This window comes from Physcomitrium patens, chromosome 8, assembly GCF_059467195.1.
Source record: "Physcomitrium patens ecotype Gransden chromosome 8, ASM5946719v1, whole genome shotgun sequence".
Lineage (NCBI taxonomy): Eukaryota > Viridiplantae > Streptophyta > Bryopsida > Funariales > Funariaceae > Physcomitrium > Physcomitrium patens.
The window spans coordinates 9,660,945-9,679,674 of NC_143417.1; the positions used below are offsets into that span (position 1 = coordinate 9,660,945).

General features: G+C 38.6%; 3 protein-coding genes and 1 long non-coding RNA gene across 6 annotated transcripts; 3 read left to right on the forward strand and 1 right to left on the reverse strand.

Moving 5' to 3' along the window:
- Nucleotides 1-1,205: 1,205 nt before the first annotated feature.
- LOC149988461 (uncharacterized) lies at nucleotides 1,206-5,047 on the reverse strand. The gene is made up of 2 exons (XR_016504471.1): nucleotides 4,917-5,047; nucleotides 1,206-4,402 (listed from the first exon to the last, which is right to left on the reverse strand). It is a non-coding gene; the product is annotated as an uncharacterized LOC149988461 (long non-coding RNA).
- Nucleotides 5,014-7,856, forward strand: LOC112285326 (uncharacterized). The gene is made up of 4 exons (XM_024526031.3): nucleotides 5,014-5,814; nucleotides 6,433-6,578; nucleotides 6,815-6,933; nucleotides 7,066-7,856. The coding sequence occupies exons 1-4, from the start codon at nucleotides 5,600-5,602 to the stop codon at nucleotides 7,165-7,167; spliced, it is 582 nt and encodes a 193-aa protein (XP_024381799.1). The 5' UTR covers nucleotides 5,014-5,599; the 3' UTR covers nucleotides 7,168-7,856.
- Nucleotides 7,857-9,268: 1,412 nt separating this feature from the next.
- Nucleotides 9,269-12,610, forward strand: LOC112286069 (putative magnesium transporter NIPA4). Its single transcript, XM_024527610.3, has 9 exons — nucleotides 9,269-9,852; nucleotides 10,191-10,247; nucleotides 10,356-10,446; nucleotides 10,545-10,705; nucleotides 10,884-11,011; nucleotides 11,372-11,509; nucleotides 11,680-11,772; nucleotides 11,951-12,071; nucleotides 12,242-12,610. The coding sequence occupies exons 1-9, from the start codon at nucleotides 9,732-9,734 to the stop codon at nucleotides 12,394-12,396; spliced, it is 1,065 nt and encodes a 354-aa protein (XP_024383378.1). The 5' UTR covers nucleotides 9,269-9,731; the 3' UTR covers nucleotides 12,397-12,610.
- A 504-nt stretch (nucleotides 12,611-13,114) lies between these two features.
- On the forward strand, nucleotides 13,115-18,694 carry LOC112286068 (microtubule-associated protein TORTIFOLIA1). Of its 3 annotated transcripts, none has more exons than XM_024527608.3 (8): nucleotides 13,119-13,852; nucleotides 14,114-14,539; nucleotides 15,111-15,305; nucleotides 15,609-15,684; nucleotides 15,870-16,346; nucleotides 16,620-16,852; nucleotides 17,089-17,919; nucleotides 18,110-18,694. In XM_024527608.3, the coding sequence occupies exons 1-8, from the start codon at nucleotides 13,760-13,762 to the stop codon at nucleotides 18,308-18,310; spliced, it is 2,532 nt and encodes an 843-aa protein (XP_024383376.1). In that variant the 5' UTR covers nucleotides 13,119-13,759; the 3' UTR covers nucleotides 18,311-18,694. The 3 variants fall into 3 exon arrangements, with proteins under 3 accessions (XP_024383375.1, XP_024383376.1, XP_024383377.1); XM_024527609.3 differs by having other exon boundaries at nucleotides 14,117-14,539; XM_024527607.3 differs by having other exon boundaries at nucleotides 13,115-14,539.
- Nucleotides 18,695-18,730: the final 36 nt, after the last annotated feature.

Consider the following 18,730-nt stretch of genomic DNA (forward strand, 5'->3'; position numbering starts at 1 on the left):
AGTTTGATGGTACACCTTCCAAGTTTCAAGGATTTATTAACTAAATTTGATTGGTAACTTTTCTAAAACTTGAGTGTTATTCAACAAAGGGATCATAAGTTGGTTTAATAGAAACCTTGCTGATAAGACAAGCCTTATCTTCGATTTTTTCTTTATTTGAAAAGAGATCTTCAATCTTGAGCAACTTTGAAGCTTTCTTGGAAGCATTTGTAGAGGCATTTGGAGAACATGATAAGGCTCGATAGGCAATAAGAAAGATTTGCTAATTATGTCAAGGATCATGGTCTATATTAATTTATACATCTAATTTTAGGTAATTGATTTGTGACATCAATTGAGATGAATAAGCTTTTTTAAGCTAATTCTATTGAAAACTAAAGGATGATGTGAAAGACCTATTATTATTATCACTTGATCTTTAAATATTCAATGAAATTATCAACTGAGTTGTAAAGTATAATAATTGATTATTTCAACACCATCAAGATTAACGCTTGTGGATTTTGACAAAACAATACATTAGAAATTTGTACTTTATTGCTTCAACAAATATATTATTTTTAAATTTTGGAGCTAAGGATATGTAAATTAATATAGTATAATTCAAATATTTTATATCAAAGAAAAAAAGCATTGATTTAAATAACGTTTATGCTTGTATTGTGTTGAAAGAAACTACAAATCTAGAAATTGTCCAAGGAAGCAATATACAACTAAGACTAGGAATACTATTATTCAAGAAAATACAAAAGCCAAGCTATAATAAATACCATGTAGGTGGATATCCTAATACCTCAAATACATTAAGGTCCCTCTTTCTCTCTACTCAACCTACTCATTGTTTTTCTGTAACTTTATTTTTAGGCCTACAAAACTATAGCTCCAGCTCATTTATGCAATTCCAGCTTGTGAAGAAGCAAGTTCTTTAGTAGATATTCCAAAGTAGTATAAAAAAATTCAAGATGTTTTTTTAAAAAAGAATACTAATATATTGCCAAAACATTGGCCATATGATTGTACAATTGATATTCAAGATTATATATCAAATTAAAAAAATGTGCATTCCATCAATCAAAAAGTGGAATTTTTTGGATATATTATATTCAATGAAAGCCTATCGATGGACCCAAAGAAAGTTTAAGCTATAATAGAGTAGGCAACTCAAAAGATAGTACATAATGTACATGTTTTTTTTTATTTGTTAATTTCTATCAAATATTTATGAAGAATTATTTCTAAGTTGCTGCTCTTTTCACTCAATTGATATCCAAAGATAAATTAGACTAGGATCCTCAAGCACAAAAGGCTTTTCAAGATTTAAAGGTAGCTTTTATTACAATTCTAAACTTAGTGCATCCAGATTTTTTAAAGACTTTTTTTTTAGAATTTCATGCCTTTGACTTTGTATTAGGAGCTATACTATCATAAATAGAAAAATATAGAAAGTCATACCAAGTTGCATTCTATTCTAGAAAGTTTTTAGCTGCAAAGATCAATTATGAGATTCACGATAAAAAAACTTCTTATAATTGTAGGTTTTTTTTATGAATGGTATCAATTATTAGAAGGTACTATACATCTTTTGGTTATATATACAAATCACAAAAACTTGAAGTATTTTATATCAACTTGGATTCTAAACACTGTTAAGCTTGTTGAAATATGTCATTATCTCATTTTGATTTTATGATTACATATTGACAAAGAAAGTAGCAAGGAGTATTAGACTTTTTATTAAGGAGATCATATCTTGCTCCAAAGGCCAAAAAAGTAGCATTTGATTAGTAATATACTACTCTCTTAAAGCTAGAATAATTTTATTTTTGTACTATTTTTAGGATTATTTCTATTGATTCATATAGTATCAACTAAAAATTGATTAATTTTTAATATCAAGCAATGTCCTGACAACAACAAGTTCAAGTTTTTGGAAGTTCTTTTGTATTTTGAAGATCATTTATATATTCCACAAGGATCAACATGACTTTGTGTTCTTCAATCTTTTCATGATTTTCCAACTATAAGATATTTTAGATTTAAAAAAATATTTAAGCTTATTTCTAGAGATTTTTTATGGCCTCAAATGTAAAAGACTGTAAAAGCCTTTGTTTTCTTGTATGACATTCATTCAAGATCCAAGACTTTTCAACATTACTCTTATGGACTTCTACAACCATTATCAATTTTAAAGCAACTATAGTCTTCCATATCAATGGATTTCATCATTGATTTGCTACCATTAGCTATATTTGATGTTATCTTTGTTGTTGTGGATTGACTTCTAAAAATGATATATTTTGTCTTATCCAAAAATTCAATTTTTGGAAAAGAAACATTAAGGCTCATTCTTGACAATATATATATCAATATCATGGCCTACTTGATGACATCATTTTTTATCAAGAACTTCAATTTATATCAAAATTTTAGGAGTTTCTATTTAAAATATTAAAGGTGGATATCAAAATTTTCTATGCCTTCAATCTTCAAATCAATGATCAAATAGAATGAGTTAATTAAATTTTGGAGTAATATTTGCAGTATACCATCAACTACTAATAAGATGATTAGACCTTGTATTTATCTTTGGCAAAGTTTGCTTATAATAATAATTTTTATGCTTTAATTCAGCAAACACTACTTTATTCCAATTATGGTTATCATCCAAAGCTTGATTTATTAAATATATTAAAGGATTAAAAACCGAGCAATTGAAGATCTTACAAAATAATTATCAGAGCTTTGAAGATTTATTTTATAAGCAACTAAAGATTCTTACAAAAATTCTTTAGATGAATTTAGAAAAGAATCCATGCTTCTTAAGTTGAGGATAAACTACGGCTTCTTTAACAAAATATCAAGACTAATCGACCTTGTCATAAGTTAGACTACCAAAGATTAGAGCCATTTTATATTTAAAAGTAAATTGATCTAGTGGCTTATTAATAGAAACCATCTACATCCATGAAAGTACATCTACTCTTTTATATTTTTTTTTAGATGCTTATTTAGAATCAACTATTTCAAAAAGAATACAACCATCACCACCTTGCATTGAAATAGATAATTATGTAGAATATGAAGTAGAAAGGATCCTTGATTCTTAGCAAATGAGAGGCATGTTGGAGTATTTTATTCATTGGTATGGTTACAATATGAATGAGTGTATGTAGAAACTAGCAAAAAATATAGTTAATATGCTACAAAAAGTATAGGAGTTTCATTGATGCTATCTTCAAAAATCTAAACCTATTTTAGAATGACTTCTCTATAGAGCTACAACTAGGATATTATATATAACAAAGAAAACAAGTATTGCTTACAACAACCTCAGAGTTTAGTGTATCTAGTTTATGTTCCAATATACTGAATTGAAAAGTATTTAAAGAGTCTTTAAATCATGAATTTCAAAGTAGAACTAGAGTTGGAGCATTCCTTATTACTACTACAAGATCAACCTTTTCAACTCTCACAACTTTTGTAGGATCATCCTTAAGATGAAGCTGGACCTTCTTAAAGAAAGAAACATCTACACTATAGTCAACTCAAAAAAAAATCTTAAAGATAATGCTCGAGCTTTGATCATTCTATTACAAAGATGAAACCAAATCTCGTTGTGAAACTAGGAGTTGAAAGAAGAGGTGATCTAAGATATATTCAAGAAGAAGATTTTTAAAATATTCTTAAAATATTTTATCAAGTTCTAAAAGGTTCTAGAAGATTTTTATAATATTTTTATATAAGGTTTTAAAATATTTTTAAAATATTTTAATAAAAGATTTTAGAAAGATTTTTATTATACTCTAAAAAGTTTTTAGAAGGTTTTTAAAATATTTTAGCAAATTTTAGAAAGTTCTAGGAAGATTAATAAAGTCCAAAAAGCTTCCTAGAGTTTTTTTGACTTTAAATAATATGGAACTTTTTGACAAGATTTTTAAAGTTTTTTCATCTTCAAGCAATCTTATGAATTCAACTTGAGTAAATCCATTGAAGTATTGGGAAGGATACAATTTTAGATAAAGCTTGAAGTGTTGTAGAAGCCTTCAAAATATTGATCTTATTCAATGAAACTTTTGTAACATATTAAACTTTGTCTCTCTTATATTTGTAGTAGTAAGACTTTTTGGATTCAATTATAAAATTAATCTAATTGTTTTTTTTTTTTTTTTTTTTTTTTAACTATACAACTTTTTGGCATAAACATCGGATCTCATTGTTGACTTCATTTATATATGTGATAATTGTACCACCATGATTGATGTTGGAAATAAATGAAATTTTTATACTAATTGTATTAACAAACTTATAAAAATGCATAATAGTTTTAAATCTATTGTCATTTTTGCCAAGTATAGCATCCATATTTTTACTTCCATTTCTATAATAATTGACCTTGAAAAATCTACAAGTTAAATTAGAAGAGAATAATTTGTAACCTTCAATATTAAATGGAATTTATTACCAAGAAGGATAGTCCACTTTGTTTTTAACAATGTTAGAAAATGAAAATTGTTAGTTTATAAGTAGATAGTCTACAATCTTTAAAATAGAATAAATGAAGTGGAATAATTTATTCACTTCAATAACAAAATAAAAATAGTGAATTAGCATTTTTGTCAAATTGTCAAAGATATAAATCACAAACAATCAAAATATCAATACACTCTTGTGCTATTCAAAGATAATAGATATTCATTCAAAGATAATATAATTTTAAACTAGAATGAATATTGTTTAAAAATCATATTATAGAACTTCTAACCACTTTGGCAAAAATACAAGAAACAATATCCAGCCAAAAGTTGAAAATTGTTGGGCCAAAAATGCATGAAATAATGATAATATTGATCATCATCACTGTCATGGAAAAAGAAAGCGTTGAAAATAGACAAGAAATAGGCATAAGAGATTCTTACACAATAGCTGAACCACCGCTAAATGGCCGATTATTCTTTTTGGCATGCTCGGTTGATTGATTGATATAGTGGGATAGATGGATAGATACATAAGAAAGAGGGCTTACTCCTTGCTGAGCATGCTTGCTTGTTTGTTCGCTGGCTTGCGTGCTCATCCAAGCACTGTGTCGGAGTGCGTGCGTGGGTGGCTGCAACTCAATCGAAGCTGAACGCTTGGCATCGGAAGCTGATTAGCTGAGTTTTTTTTTTTTTTTTTTTTTTTTTGTTTGTTTTGTTTTGTTTTATCGTCTCTGCCAGTTCCACGCCCCATTCCATTTCCCTCTATCTGGCTGCCTGGCTCTCACATCAGTCGCACAGGATGTCTCGCCCACTCTAACACAGAACTCATCTTCTTATTTCTTCTTCTGATTCTTCTTCTGTGTCCTCATTCTTGCATTGCGTTATGCGTCTTGCCGCGAGCGTGTTGTGCGTTCAACTCCATTGCCATCTTTGCTAACCAAGAATTTGGGTTGGGTTTCAAATTGGGTAGAGAGTGATGCAGTGGGTGAAGGTTTGAGAGAGTTGAGTATTGTTCTATTTTTGGTGGGGTTGTTTGTTCAGTAAGGAGAGGAGTTGAGGAGGAGGAGGAGGAAGGAGAGGAGGAGTTAGTGGGTTGGTGAAGAGGTTTCTGTGATCGGGGGTTGATGAAGCTGCGCCATGCGATGGTGTGCGCGAGCAACCAGAATCGCAGCATGGAGGCGCATGCTCTGCTGCAGAGGCAGGGGCTGAATGTTAGCTCCTACGGGACTGGGTCGCACGTGAAATTGCCCGGGCCCTCGGCGAGGGAGCCGAATGTGTATTCGTTCGGGACGCCGTACCGGGTCATGCTTGAGGACTTGATGAAGAAAGATCCGGAATTGTATCCTCTGTTGCGTTTGATTTTTGTTTTTCTCTGTTTGGGCTGAATGGGCGCGGTGAGTTGAGGCTGTTGTTCCGAGGGGTTGTCGGGTTGATTTTGCCTGCCGAATCCGCTCAATCGAACATGTCGTGACTCTGATTGTGCCGTTTGAAGATGCGCGTATTCAGAGATACTGCCCGTGTGTGTGTGTGTGTGTATACATATATATATATATATATATATATATTTATTCAGAGTTAAGTAGTATCATCTGAACCTCCGCTTTAATTCACTGCGCATAGCGCACTGTCTGTCTAGGGTTTAGAAACGGGCTCTACAGCTTCCACCAATCGAAATCTTTCAGAATTGAAAACAATTCAGACAGGACTTCAGAATGGCATGCAATTAACTTGTTGCGGATAGGTAGTTATGTTGCAAGCTAGCCTGGCTCCTTTGGGGGAGTTTAGTTTTATTTTGTTTTAATTTATTTTTTCTTTTCATCCTTGGTTTGTCAATCAAATTAATTACTTTACGTAGGCCGCGAAGTTGCATAAGATAAATTATTCAGTAATGGTTCCTCCACGTGTAAATTGGTCTATGTTGTTATTGGAGTTCTGCCTTGACTTTGGTGATGAACAGGTACAAGCGAAATGGTTTACTGCAAATGTTGAAACGCAATTTAGGCGTGAAAGAGGCACCCCAGCGGTGGCAAGACAACGCAGCAGACGGCACTTTCGATGTTGTGTTCACCTTTGAAGAGAGAGTTTTTGACACGGTGATCGACGGTACGTCCGTTTTCATCAGCTTTCAAAACATTTCACCTACAACACATCTGATGTGCCTCAAGTCATACGTTAACATGTGCTAGTAAATGAATGGTTAGTTTGGAGTTTCAAACTCTTTTCTTCTTATATGAACTTGTATCTGTGCTGCAAAATGGTTGCAAATGGTAACAGTCAATATTCCATGTTTTTTCGGAGGTGGGCACTCATTGTGATTTGATTTTCCTATTGGACTACAGATCTTGAGAACAGAGAGACGAATTTGATGAAGTTAGCATTAATAATCAACATGGACGTGAAAGACAATCACGACGAGGCTGCAATTGGCGGCAAACTTGCGCTTGACCTGTGCCAAAGGGTAAGGACTCGGCCTCTACATGGCTCATGAAACGCAAGGTGGGTGTTCAAAGCACATGATTTTCCAAGTAGGTCTTGTCTTATGGAACGTCCCAGTCCCGATTAGTGAAAGATTTCCTCTTGTGCCGTGCAGCTGGAACAAGCAGATGCTTGGGAAGACGAAATCGACGACATCGTCTCTCGGTTTGAAAAGCAACATAGGAGAAGGCTTATGTACACAATCCGCTTTTACTGAAGCCATAATATGCATTTCCAGGAGCTTCTCACATGCTTGCAATTCTTGACACACATCTTGTAGGAGTTTGGGTGTTTAGTTACGCAGTACCAAAACCACGTCCAGCTCTCTTCATCGGTTGAAATCAACTCCTCTTTGGCATATATTTAACTCTATTGCTAAGCCACTTTACCTTAGAGATATGACATAGCGACACTAACACGTGTGGGTCGTGTGAATGCATATGAAGTAAATGGCTACCCTAATCGCAAAAACGATCAAAGCGGCAAGTTTGTGTCGGAAGATGAGGAGATCTCTCCTTGAGGCTGAAGTAGTTAGTATGAGCTGCTAATTTGTTCGTCAATGATGGGAAGAATCCTCTCCCTGGAGCTCTTTGTAGACTGGCTTTCTCTTTACAAGGTCTTATTAACCCAGTTAGAGCAGACCATAAGCATTGTTTAGGGGGCTGAGTGGATTTCTTGTGTTAAGCTTGGGCTATTGAATGCAAAACTGCCAACCCTGAGATGGCTTGTGGTCTGTTTAGAATCCTGAAGCGCAGGGTAGGTTCTTCGTGAGTGAGGATGCCTTTCTATGATAGTTAAATCAGTGTTTGAGAAGAACTGACTAATTTCCCTCTATTTTTACTTTTTTACTTTTTGAGTGAATAGATGTTTCTATTCTACTTCGGTTAGAATGATTCTTTCATTATCTATTTTTTTCCTGAAAATGCAGTGGAACATTTCCTGGAAATTGCATCGGGAGATGGAGCATTACATAAAATATTATAGAAAAACATGAAGTTTTCAAGTAAAAGAATTTAGTGGAAAACTAATACACAGAAAGAATGGAAAATTTATTCAAAATTTTTACTTGAAAAATAAGTGAAAATATAATAACTTTTGAATTGGAAAGAAATGTTTTGTATATGATGAACTTAAGCATAAATGGCTTGCTATTCTTTTCTGACAGCATAAATTATTAGTTTTAGTTTTTTAATATAAAACTAAAATACTTTTGTTTATATTAGTTTCCATTCATCTGAACATCTATCCATGCATCTACTTACATATCCATATATTTAGCCAAAGTGTTGCATTTTAACATGTCTTTGTTATTTACTTCATAATATTATTTTTAGAGAAAATTCATGGTTCTTTGTGCTAATTAGATTCAGATATATAACAACTTCGACTTTTTTTTTTTAAGGTTATGTTTTTTTTTTTGTAAAAAAATAGTATATACAAAATATCAAGATTCATAATTTTATTAAAAAGTCTTGATGAAAAATAAATTTGATAGTTTTTCGAATAAGTGAATTTAAAATTTACTTAAAATATAATATGTTTGCATGTTTCAACTCATGACATGTGTTCACATTCTTTTTAAAAAATTTAATATATAAGACTTAACTTGAAGATTACATACCAAAAGTTAATAAGCATGTAATTATTTATTTTATATATTAATTTAACCTACTAACATCTAATCTTATTGCACTGTAAAATTTTTACAACCATTGTCAAATAACATGGTAATCTAAATATCACTCAGTAATGTGGAACATAAATATACTTTATGTGACTTTAATCACTTTATTCATTTACATGTATCGAAATTGTACACTCATGGCAAAGAGCCCAAAACAATCTTGATAAAGCCCCTTCTGATTTTCAGCTCTTTTGATGAAAGAGACCCAAGTGGTTCAAAAGCTCAATAACTGCAAGTTTTGTGATGGAGAAAGTTGAAGTTAAAATAATAACAGAATTCCTAACGCACACTTATTATTGGTCACATGGGTATCAAAAGCAGTCAATGAAATAGAAAAAAACCCAAGGTTTGACCGGGGGGGGGGGGAGAAACACGCAACAATGCTGGAGAGCTTTGATTCCATGACGGATATCTATTCAATTTCAGCCCCACTGAGGTGCAGTGCAGAAGGATGGAATAAGGGGCCTTCATGACTAATGGCCCCTCAGACAGACAGACAGACTCACTCACTCAGTTAGGCATGCAGTCACTAGTGAGTTCAAGTGGTGAAGGAGAGGGTAGGGCCAGCAGGGTGGGGGGGGGGGGGGGGGAGTCAGAGCTTGGGGGCAGCTGGTGCTCGTGGTGTTACTATTTTCGGATCCCCCTTCTGCAGGAATGCACGCCATCGCCACAGTCTCCGCGTCCATCGCGACTATCGTCACCCTCGTCCCTGCTTTGTCGGCATTCCTTTGCTACCGTCGTTGACCTGCTGGATCCGTTATTGGGCGGAGTCTCGGAGTCGAAGTCACCGGGCGCATTGATGAGGTGGGGGGCTGTTGATTGAGGTTGGGGAGGGATTGCGCGAGGGAGCGAGAGAGAGAGAGAGAGAGAGAGCGATGCAGGTCAAAGGGCAGATGAGAGTGTGGTAGGGTTTGCGTGTGTCGGTGTCGTGGGAATTGCGGGGTGGATGAGGGCGAAGAGACGGGGCAGGTATGAGAGAAGGAAGGGGATGCAGATGGGGATTGCGGCAATTGCTGGCGTAACAGAAGGCAGCGGAGTTGACGCGGGCGTGGTGGTGAACGAGAAGGTGTGGGGCAGTGTGAGAATAACGGTTTCCCATGTCATCCGACAATCAGAGAGGGTTGGCCCTGGCCGTTAGTTCGAGTCTCTTCATTGGGGCTAGCTTCATCATCAAGAAGAAGGGCTTGAAGCGTGCCGGGGCTTCGGGAGTGAGGGCAGGTGAGTTGCTGCTCGCTGTTGTTTGCGCTTGTCTTTGCGTGTTTGTTTGTTTGGTTACTTTTGTGGAAGGGTTTTTAGGCTAATGCTGTGGCCTTGGGAATTATGTTTAGACTGGAGCTGCGGATTTATGGATGGATTTTGCACATGTAGGAAAATTAGGGTTTGGGTTTAGCTCGAATGTGGAAGTGGGATTTTTTGTTTTGTTTTGTTTTGTTTTTTTTTTTTTTTTTGTTTTGTTTTTTTTTGTTTTTTGTTATTTGTTTTTGTTTTGTTTTTTTTTTCATTTTTTTGTTTCTGTTCCCCGTGCCCTGACGTGGTGTCCTACTTATGTGTGATAGGAAGTGGAGGTTACTCGTATCTATACGAGCCGCTATGGTGGGCGGGCATGATCACAAGTAAGGACATTTCAGCTTACAGTCATGAGTTGAGAGTGTTGCAATGTTGAGATTGATTTTATTGAGATGAAGCTCTCAGTATCTAACCTGAAGGAAGTGGAGTGGCAGTGATTGTGGGAGAAGTGGCCAACTTCACTGCGTATGCGTTTGCTCCAGCGGTCTTGGTTACTCCCCTTGGCGCGCTGAGCATCATAGTCAGGTATTTCTTCGAACTCTCAAAGTGGTAGTTTGTTCGATATTAGGTTTGCAAGGATTCGTCTGATTTACTTACTCTGGATGTTGGCACTCTGTATGCAGTGCGGCTCTGGCACATGTGGTTCTCAAGGAGCGATTGCATTTGCTGGGTATAGTAGGTTGCGTGCTTTGTATAGTCGGTTCCACCACCATTGTGCTACATGCTCCACAAGAACGTGCCATAGAATCAGTCAAAGAGGTCTGGCTGCTGGCAACTGAGCCTGGTGAGTCAAAACCACGTCCAAGCAGCTATAAATTATGAGTTTAATTACATGCAGTGATGTACAATTGAAGTATTTCAATGTGAGCCTCAATATGACTGATTGACTTCCGCTCACGAGTTACAGGAAGAAAACTGATGAGGACTTTGTTCGTTGGATTGTATTGATTGTTTTGGTGCAGCCTTTTTGATGTATGCAACTTTCGTGGTTGCCTTGGTGCTGGTACTTATATTTCATTATGTGCCTCAATTTGGGCACACACATGTCCTAGTGTACATCGCCATCTGCTCATTGATGGGCTCCTTATCTGTATTGTCCTTATACCTCACTCTTTCTTTCTTATCAGGTTTCTTAGTCTGTCTGCTTCCAAATTTATCTCCTATTTACACGGATCATTGAAGTCTAGCTCTGCATCTTTTATATTCAGCAGTTTAATCTGTGATATTACTTCTGTGATTTTTGAGCTTGTCTTCGGTGTCGTGCATGGAACGATTCCCAAATCCAGTGGACCGCTGAGTGTAGAGGTTGCTTAGTGGAAGTATTGTCAGATGACTGAACTTGCAGATCGATGTTATGAACACCCTTCCAATTTGCATAAGTTTTCTACTTGAAGAATTTTATATTTATACAGGTGCTTGTCTTAATGAGTTACTGCTCTGTTGTTACCAGGTCATGAGTGTGAAAGCACTGGGCATTGCTATGAAGTTGACGTTGCAAGGGCAAAATCAGTTAATCTATCCCCAGACATCGATATTTGCAATTGTGGTTCTTATTTGCATATTGACCCAAATGAACTACCTTAACAAGGTACCAATTTTGACGTGGTTTGAATCAATTTGCACTTATTAGTGCAGCACAAGCAGTAGCATGAGGTTCTTGACTGGGCTTTAGCTAGTTTTCTAGGAACATCATTTCTATCATCTTCTACGATGCTGTTCAGTGTATGAAGATTTTAATGTGGATGCTCATCTGTGCAGGCCCTCGACACCTTTAATACAGCAATTGTTTCTCCTATATATTACGTCATGTTTACCTCGTTGACCATTCTGGCTAGTTCTATCATGTTCAAGGTTTGTATTGGCACAACCTCTAGTATGCCACAGTTCTCTGTATTGCCAGTTTGCAAGTATCTGTCGGTAAAGAAATTTTTGTATCTTTTTGGAGCAGTGGCTTTTCATGGTTGCGTCCGTATCGGGATTAAATTAGCGGGTGAACCAATCGCTGACAAGTAGGCGGTAATTGATGCAGGATTGGCACAATCAAAGTACACCTCAAATCATAACAGAGCTATGTGGGTTTGTGACCATTTTGGCTGGCACGTTTTTACTCCATGCAACCAAGGATATGGGGGACGCAACGGCTGCATTAAGTGAGTATACCATGAACAATTTTGCACCTAGTTTGTGGTTGCCGAACTGTAGAGGTGTGGCAATGGACGCTTGCAGTGAGTTGAGTCTGGTTGATTTCCATTGTTATGATGGTCCGTGAAGCACATTTGTTGACTGGGGCTTATTATATGTGGGGTTTGGAATGACACAGGTACGAATTGGGGCCCAGGACCGAATATGTCGCATCGCCTATCTATGGGCGGAGGAGCCAATAGTAAGCGTCCAGAGGATCCAGAAAGTGAAGAAATTCCTCTGCGGCGGCAGGATTCTTTGTCAAATAATTTTCATCCATCGAGTCGAGTGTAGTTACCGATTCAAAGAGATTGGTTCAACTAGGATAGCTTGGAACAGACCCAGCGCCGCCATAGGAAAGCGATTCCCTTGATTTTCTGTCTTCACTTCGCTGAATCTTGTAAAGCAGTTAGAAGATTTTCTGGACGCAGTGAGCAATGCGGAACTCCATGTGATTTGGGCACAACTCACTATCATTAATTGAGTCGTTTATGGTTGTCGCCATGTACATCAGCTTCATCAATTGGATAGGATGGATCTCACTGAATAGTCTTTTTGATGATCTACTCAAAACCTGAAGACAGCATGTCCACCTTCTTGTCATGACGTGCATGAATTACGCTTTTCAATGAGCTGCGAAGATGAGACATAAACATGCGCTTTATATATATCTCTTCTCAACAATCAATATTTGCGTTATCTATTACACGTTTTCTTGAGTTTCAGAACCTACAATTCTACATTCGAGTTACTTTACGGAGGTTAACCAGGCACAGGACTACCCGCTAATAACACAGCTTGGCGCTGTCCACCGTCACAACATCCTTCAACGCTTCACACGATCCCTTCCTATATACCCGTGAGCTGACAAGGGAGTTGTCGAGAAACCCGACGAACTGAATTAGCACACAACCACTCAATGGGTTTCGAGTGTTTCTTGAACCCACCACGTACAGCATGAAACCAGTGGGACCTCTGTAAGAAGCCTTGACGCTTTCAACTCGATTCATTTGACGTTGTAAATGACAATACAGAGACAAAAGTAGGATTTTCTTTTTACCTCTTTCCGTGACAAAGACGGCCCCCACAACGCCCCCCAGAAGGTTCGGAGGAGCAAGACGATGATGAAGGTGCAATGAGTGAGGTCGAATCTGAGAATGGATCATCAATAATCCAGCTGGGAGATTAATCGACGAGACTCAGGAGGAATATTTTTCACGACCACGCCGATTCCAAACAAAATGGCAGTGCATCTGACACAGCTTCGGACACGCTCATTTATCACCCTGGACCGCAGTGCCTTTTTGTGTATGAAGTACCAGTGAGGACACTGAGTTTTTCGAACTTTTGGGATATTTTGATTACCATGGCGGTGCATCATATTCTTCGAGGCATCTTCAAGCGTGAAACTGTTCAATCTCTTCGTCATTTTGTGATTGCTGTGGGGCCTCATTAATTGGCGTTAATGATTTCATGATGTTGTAGGCCTTCTTGTTTTTGCTGCTATGATGTCGTTCGCTGTCGTTTCTTTGTTGGTAGTTGATGAGGGGGTTCAGCGGTCCCAAAAGGTTTTCATTTTAATATTTTATGTTGATGTTGATGATTTAGCGATGATTTGAGGGGTATATGTGTGAAGGAGTTGGGCAGGAGTTTCACAATGCGTGATTCGGTGGGAGTTTGGAACAATGTGGGGATGGAGCTCAGGCATGTTGGTTGGGTCGGATTAGACATTTTGATTGCCGCTGTGGAGGTGAGAATTTTTGCGTTTGGTTAGTTTTGTGTCATGGCGATGTGTGGAGGGCCGAGAGGGAGGAAAAGAGGGGGAGGGCCTATCCCAGGGAAGGGCGTGTTGTTGCTGGAGCTTAAGAGTCGCATTTTGGCGACGATAAATAAGCTATCAGATCGAGATACGCAGCAGCTGGCGGTGGAGGAGCTAGAGCGCATTGCCCAGAATTTGACTTTGGATGGAATTTCGCTCTTTCTGGCCTGCTTACACGACACTGATGCGCAGCAGAAGAGCTTGGTGAGACGGAACTGCATCAGGCTGGTTGGGACGCTTGCCAGCCTCCATGGAGACTTAATGGCCTGCCACCTGCCGAAGATGGTGGGAAATATTGTGAAGAGGTTGAAGGATCCAGATTCCAATATTCGTGATGCCTGCGTTGATACCATCGGAATTTTGGCTTCACAAATTGGAGGAAGTGATGGTGGCTTTACCATTAATGTATTCATGAAACCTTTGTTGGAGGCTTTGGCGGAGCAGCACAAGACCTTGCAGACTGGAGCTTCCATGTGTCTGGCGCGCGTCATTGAAAATACCAGGGATCAGGACCTTCACACTCTGCATCGTCTTAGTCCTCGAATTTTGAAAATGCTTGGTAGCCCTAACTTTCTGGCCAAGGCGCCTCTTCTCAACGCTGTGGGAGCCATCTTCCAGGTAATCAACCTTTCATTTGTCACTCATATTCTTCTCCAATCTATTCACCACCCATGAATTGTAACACGTCTTGGATAGTATTTGTGGCGTTTCAGTATGTTGTGTTCATATTTTGTCGTGTTTTCCGCTTCGGTTATTTGAATTCCACCTTCTGGTCAAACGCGCGCCATTTGTAGGCTCACTCGTTTTTTCAAGAAGTCATTTTCATTCCATCATCGGAATTGTGTATTCACATGCATAAAGGGTACTGGCTTGGTAACTGTTGGTCAGATTTCAGGGACTAATCGAACGGATGATTTTTGAAAAACGGCAAAAGTTGCAGATTAACTTAAACGGTGCTAACTGCCAGCTTCATGTTTTGCGTCTTTCCAGTTTTCAATATTTGGCGAATTAGGTCCAAATCAAGTTAACACCTCAGGACTTTGCAAGTTGGTTAAACCTCATCTGTCTTGTCCCATTCTCACCGACTTGATTTGCCACATATGAACTCCAATATAACGTTGCATTTACTGGTACTATCCAACATTCTTGTTATCTCCTTTCCCAGTTTTTGATGTTGGGAATGATGTAGGTTCCTGGAGTGGTTTCCATATCTCAACTACCCCTGTTGCTTGGCTCCGTCCAAGACGAACTTGATAGTAGTGAGTGGATGGTGCGGAAAGCAGCAGCTGATGCACTCTCTAGCATGGCCACGGCAGCGGGAGGCTCATTGGGATCCTACAGGGGAAGTGTGCTCGCTGCTTTAGAGAATAGCCGGTTTGATAAGGTGAATGTCACTCTTCTCTTGGATTGAATAGAATTTTCAGAGGTGTATGTGTCTCCTACTGTGTTCGTTGTATATCTTCATTGAAAGTGCCGCTTTAATGATCCTGTTTAAGTTCATGGGTTTAATGTAAAGAAAGGGAAATTTAAGTTCAGGTTGGCTGATCTGACTTTCTGACAGTATTACACCAGTGGCACTATGGTTTAGATTGTAGGCTTCCTTTGTTGCTGAGACTATTTTTTTCATTCAATAAGATCACTTTTTAAGTATATCGATGTGATGGTAGCCGTTATTTGTGTGTTTCAGGTCAAGCCTGTTCGAGACAGTGTTATTGAAGCATTGCAGCTTTGGAAATCTGTCAATGACCCAAATAAACTACCAAGTTTGTTCCAATTTTCAGATGCTGTTCAATAGTTGAAATTTGTCAAGAGTGCTGAAAAAGATCATCATTGCCGTGGATAAGGGTAGTAAACAAGGAGCTCCAAAAGAATTGTCAGCATGAATGATAATCACAGGAATTTCATCTAAGTTCTCCACTCACTGATAGTCTGTGCTGCACTGTTGCAGGTAACACACCAGCTGGAAGCCATGATTCAGCCTCTTCAACGAGTATTTTCGAAGGAGGTGCTACACCTCCTAATTCAGATCGCAAAAACAGTTTACGGGGCTCAGTAAATTCTTCATCATCTGATATAATCGGAAGACCTAGATCCGTCTGCGACAAACGAGCAGTTGCTGTGAAGAAAAGAACGCCACTTTTAGGCGATAAGAAACCCAATCCTGTTTTTTCGCGGAAGTTGGATAATGCGAAAGATTCGATCGACTCAAATCATGTTGCTTTTCCACGTGACTTACCTCAGGTAGTGAGTCCAAGAGGTGGAGCTGCAAGCAATGAGCAGCTCGTTTATTACGATAATTGCGCGGAGACTGCACCTACTAGTGCATATGGTGCAGATGGTTGGTTCACCCCTGAGGAGGGTAATGGTGTGGATCAAAATTTTGACCAGGAAGAAGGCAGGGAACTCAATCCGCTAACAGAAAATGGTGAATTTCCAACTGAGGATTTGTTTTTCAGCATTTCTCACCTGCATCTCCTTTGTATTGATCCATCATTGATACAAGAGCATGAATTCTTTGTTTGTTCAAAAGCTCTGCTCTCTGAGAAAAACTGCTCCTGAATAAGGCCGTTTTTGAGAACAGCGTCATCTGCCAACAGTCGCATGGTTACCAGGCAGCAGGAGATGTTGTACTTCGACAATGTTGATTGTTGCTTCTGCTACTTCTGGTGCCTTGATTGACTGGTATGATAAATTGCAGGTAACTGTTACGAACATCCCAATCCATCAGTACATCAGGATAGATCGGAGACAGAGAATCATGAGAGATGGAGAAATCCACTTGCGAATGGGAATCAGATTTGTGAGGATGAATCAACTTGTATCGTCTCTTCAACGAATGATGGTTACAAGGCTACCGCCGACACGGGAGCCACTCAGCGCCACTCTCATAGCTTGGAACATCAACATCTGTCTATGATGAAAATGCTGCAGGTAAAATTCTCAACCTTTTGCCTTGTTTTTATTTTTATGTTATTTTTATTTTATGATTCATGATTGATCTTGACATATTAACTTTGAACACGTATTTGGAGTCCAGTGATTGATTTGCATGAGCTGCACGACAGGTTAGTGAAAACTGTGTGCGAGATAGCGGTAGGGCTTGATGATCATGATATTCTCAAAATTCTCATCAGTTCGTGTTCCTACATTGGCACCTTGGGTAGCAGGACTCGATGGCACGTATACATGATAGTATACATGATTTAGAAGGACGAGTAGCTAGGCTGGAGCAGATCGTGGAGGATTTAGCTCAAAGTTCCGTCACTACAGATGGGAGGTCTCAGGTTGCTGAATCACCCAGATTTCAAGGTAGTCATCAACTCGGCAAATACCTCCTTGGTAATGGGTTCTTGAACTCCAAGGGTGGAAAGGGGAACGAGGATACTCTAGTGCCTGTATGTTCGCGGAGTCGAGTTTCCTCAGAGAAGATGGCTGAGTCTCGGTATGGACGTTCAAAAGAGTTTTCTGTGCACTGTGGTCATCAAACCCCATCAGTGGCAGAAATTTTGAGTCGGCCCAATGTCCTGGGATTAAGTTCATTGCATAGAGGCAACAGAGCCGATGGAGAGAGCAAGGAGGGAAATAGGAGGGTAGGCGTCCTCCCACAAGGAGAAGGTCCATCTGCCCGAAGTGTTTGGCATGCATCCAAAGATGAAGCTATAGCGGCCATTCGTGGTGCTTCTGCACCAAGCAAACCGCATGGAAAGCATGCCGGTTGGGATTCTAGCGCTGATCAGAAGCCGATTAGGATGGCGTCTGGACCGTTTTGGATGTTGTGGAGCCAAGCTATGGAGAGTGTTCGGTCAGGCGACCTGGATGTGGCTTACATAGAGATTCTTGGCTGCAGTGATGAGCTGTTATTGGTACGCTTGATGAGCCGAACTGGCCCAGTCTTGCATCAACTCAATGCTGGTACCGTCTCACAGCTTCTGGGTTATATCAAACGATTTCTTCAACAGCAGAGCTTTATGGATTGCATTATTCCCTGGCTTCAGCAGGTACCTGAACGATACTCCTGGAGTATCAACTGCTCGTGGTTTCAAGCTTTGGTTACTTCTTGTGCTCCGACCTAGTACCTTCGAATCTTTCTCCATCCATGGATTTCTCAAGGACAGGATCTTTGCACTTTGTATTAGGTGAAAATATTGTCTTTTTATACTATTCATGGTGTGAGGATGGTTTGTACAGGTATCGGACTTGGTCTCAACTAATGGTCCCGACACGCTTGGGCTTACTGGGGACGCGAAGAAGGACCTTGTTTTTACCATGCAGGAGGCCTCTAGTATGGAATATGCACAGAGCTGGATGGGGACCAAAATTGCTGAACTTGCTGAGACTGTGGGGAATGTCTTGTCATCAAGTGGAAGCAATAGCACTGTGGATAGCTGATGTAAATTACAACCTACAGTTCAGGTGGCTGCAAAGATTGAAAGCCTGAAATTGTGGTTCAGACCCAAGACATCTCAAAGCTTCACCAGAATGGTATGTTGCTATTACAATTCATTGTAGGTATCTGTATTTTTAGAAAATACCAGAAAATTTATTTTCTTGATTGGATGGAGTATAGCCTATTCAAAAATATTTTACTCGAAGGTTTGCGGATCCATGTTCACACAGTGTTTCACTGGTTTTCATTCCTTCATATTACAGTAGCAGTCAATTCTTCAACAAATATGACTCCCTCAGAGTTGGCAAAATATTAAAAGATCATTTTTCCATGTATCTATTTATTTTATTTTTCAAGAATATTAATTCTTCGTTTTTGAATCTGAATTTTATGTGCATAGTTTGAACTATTTCTTATTGAAA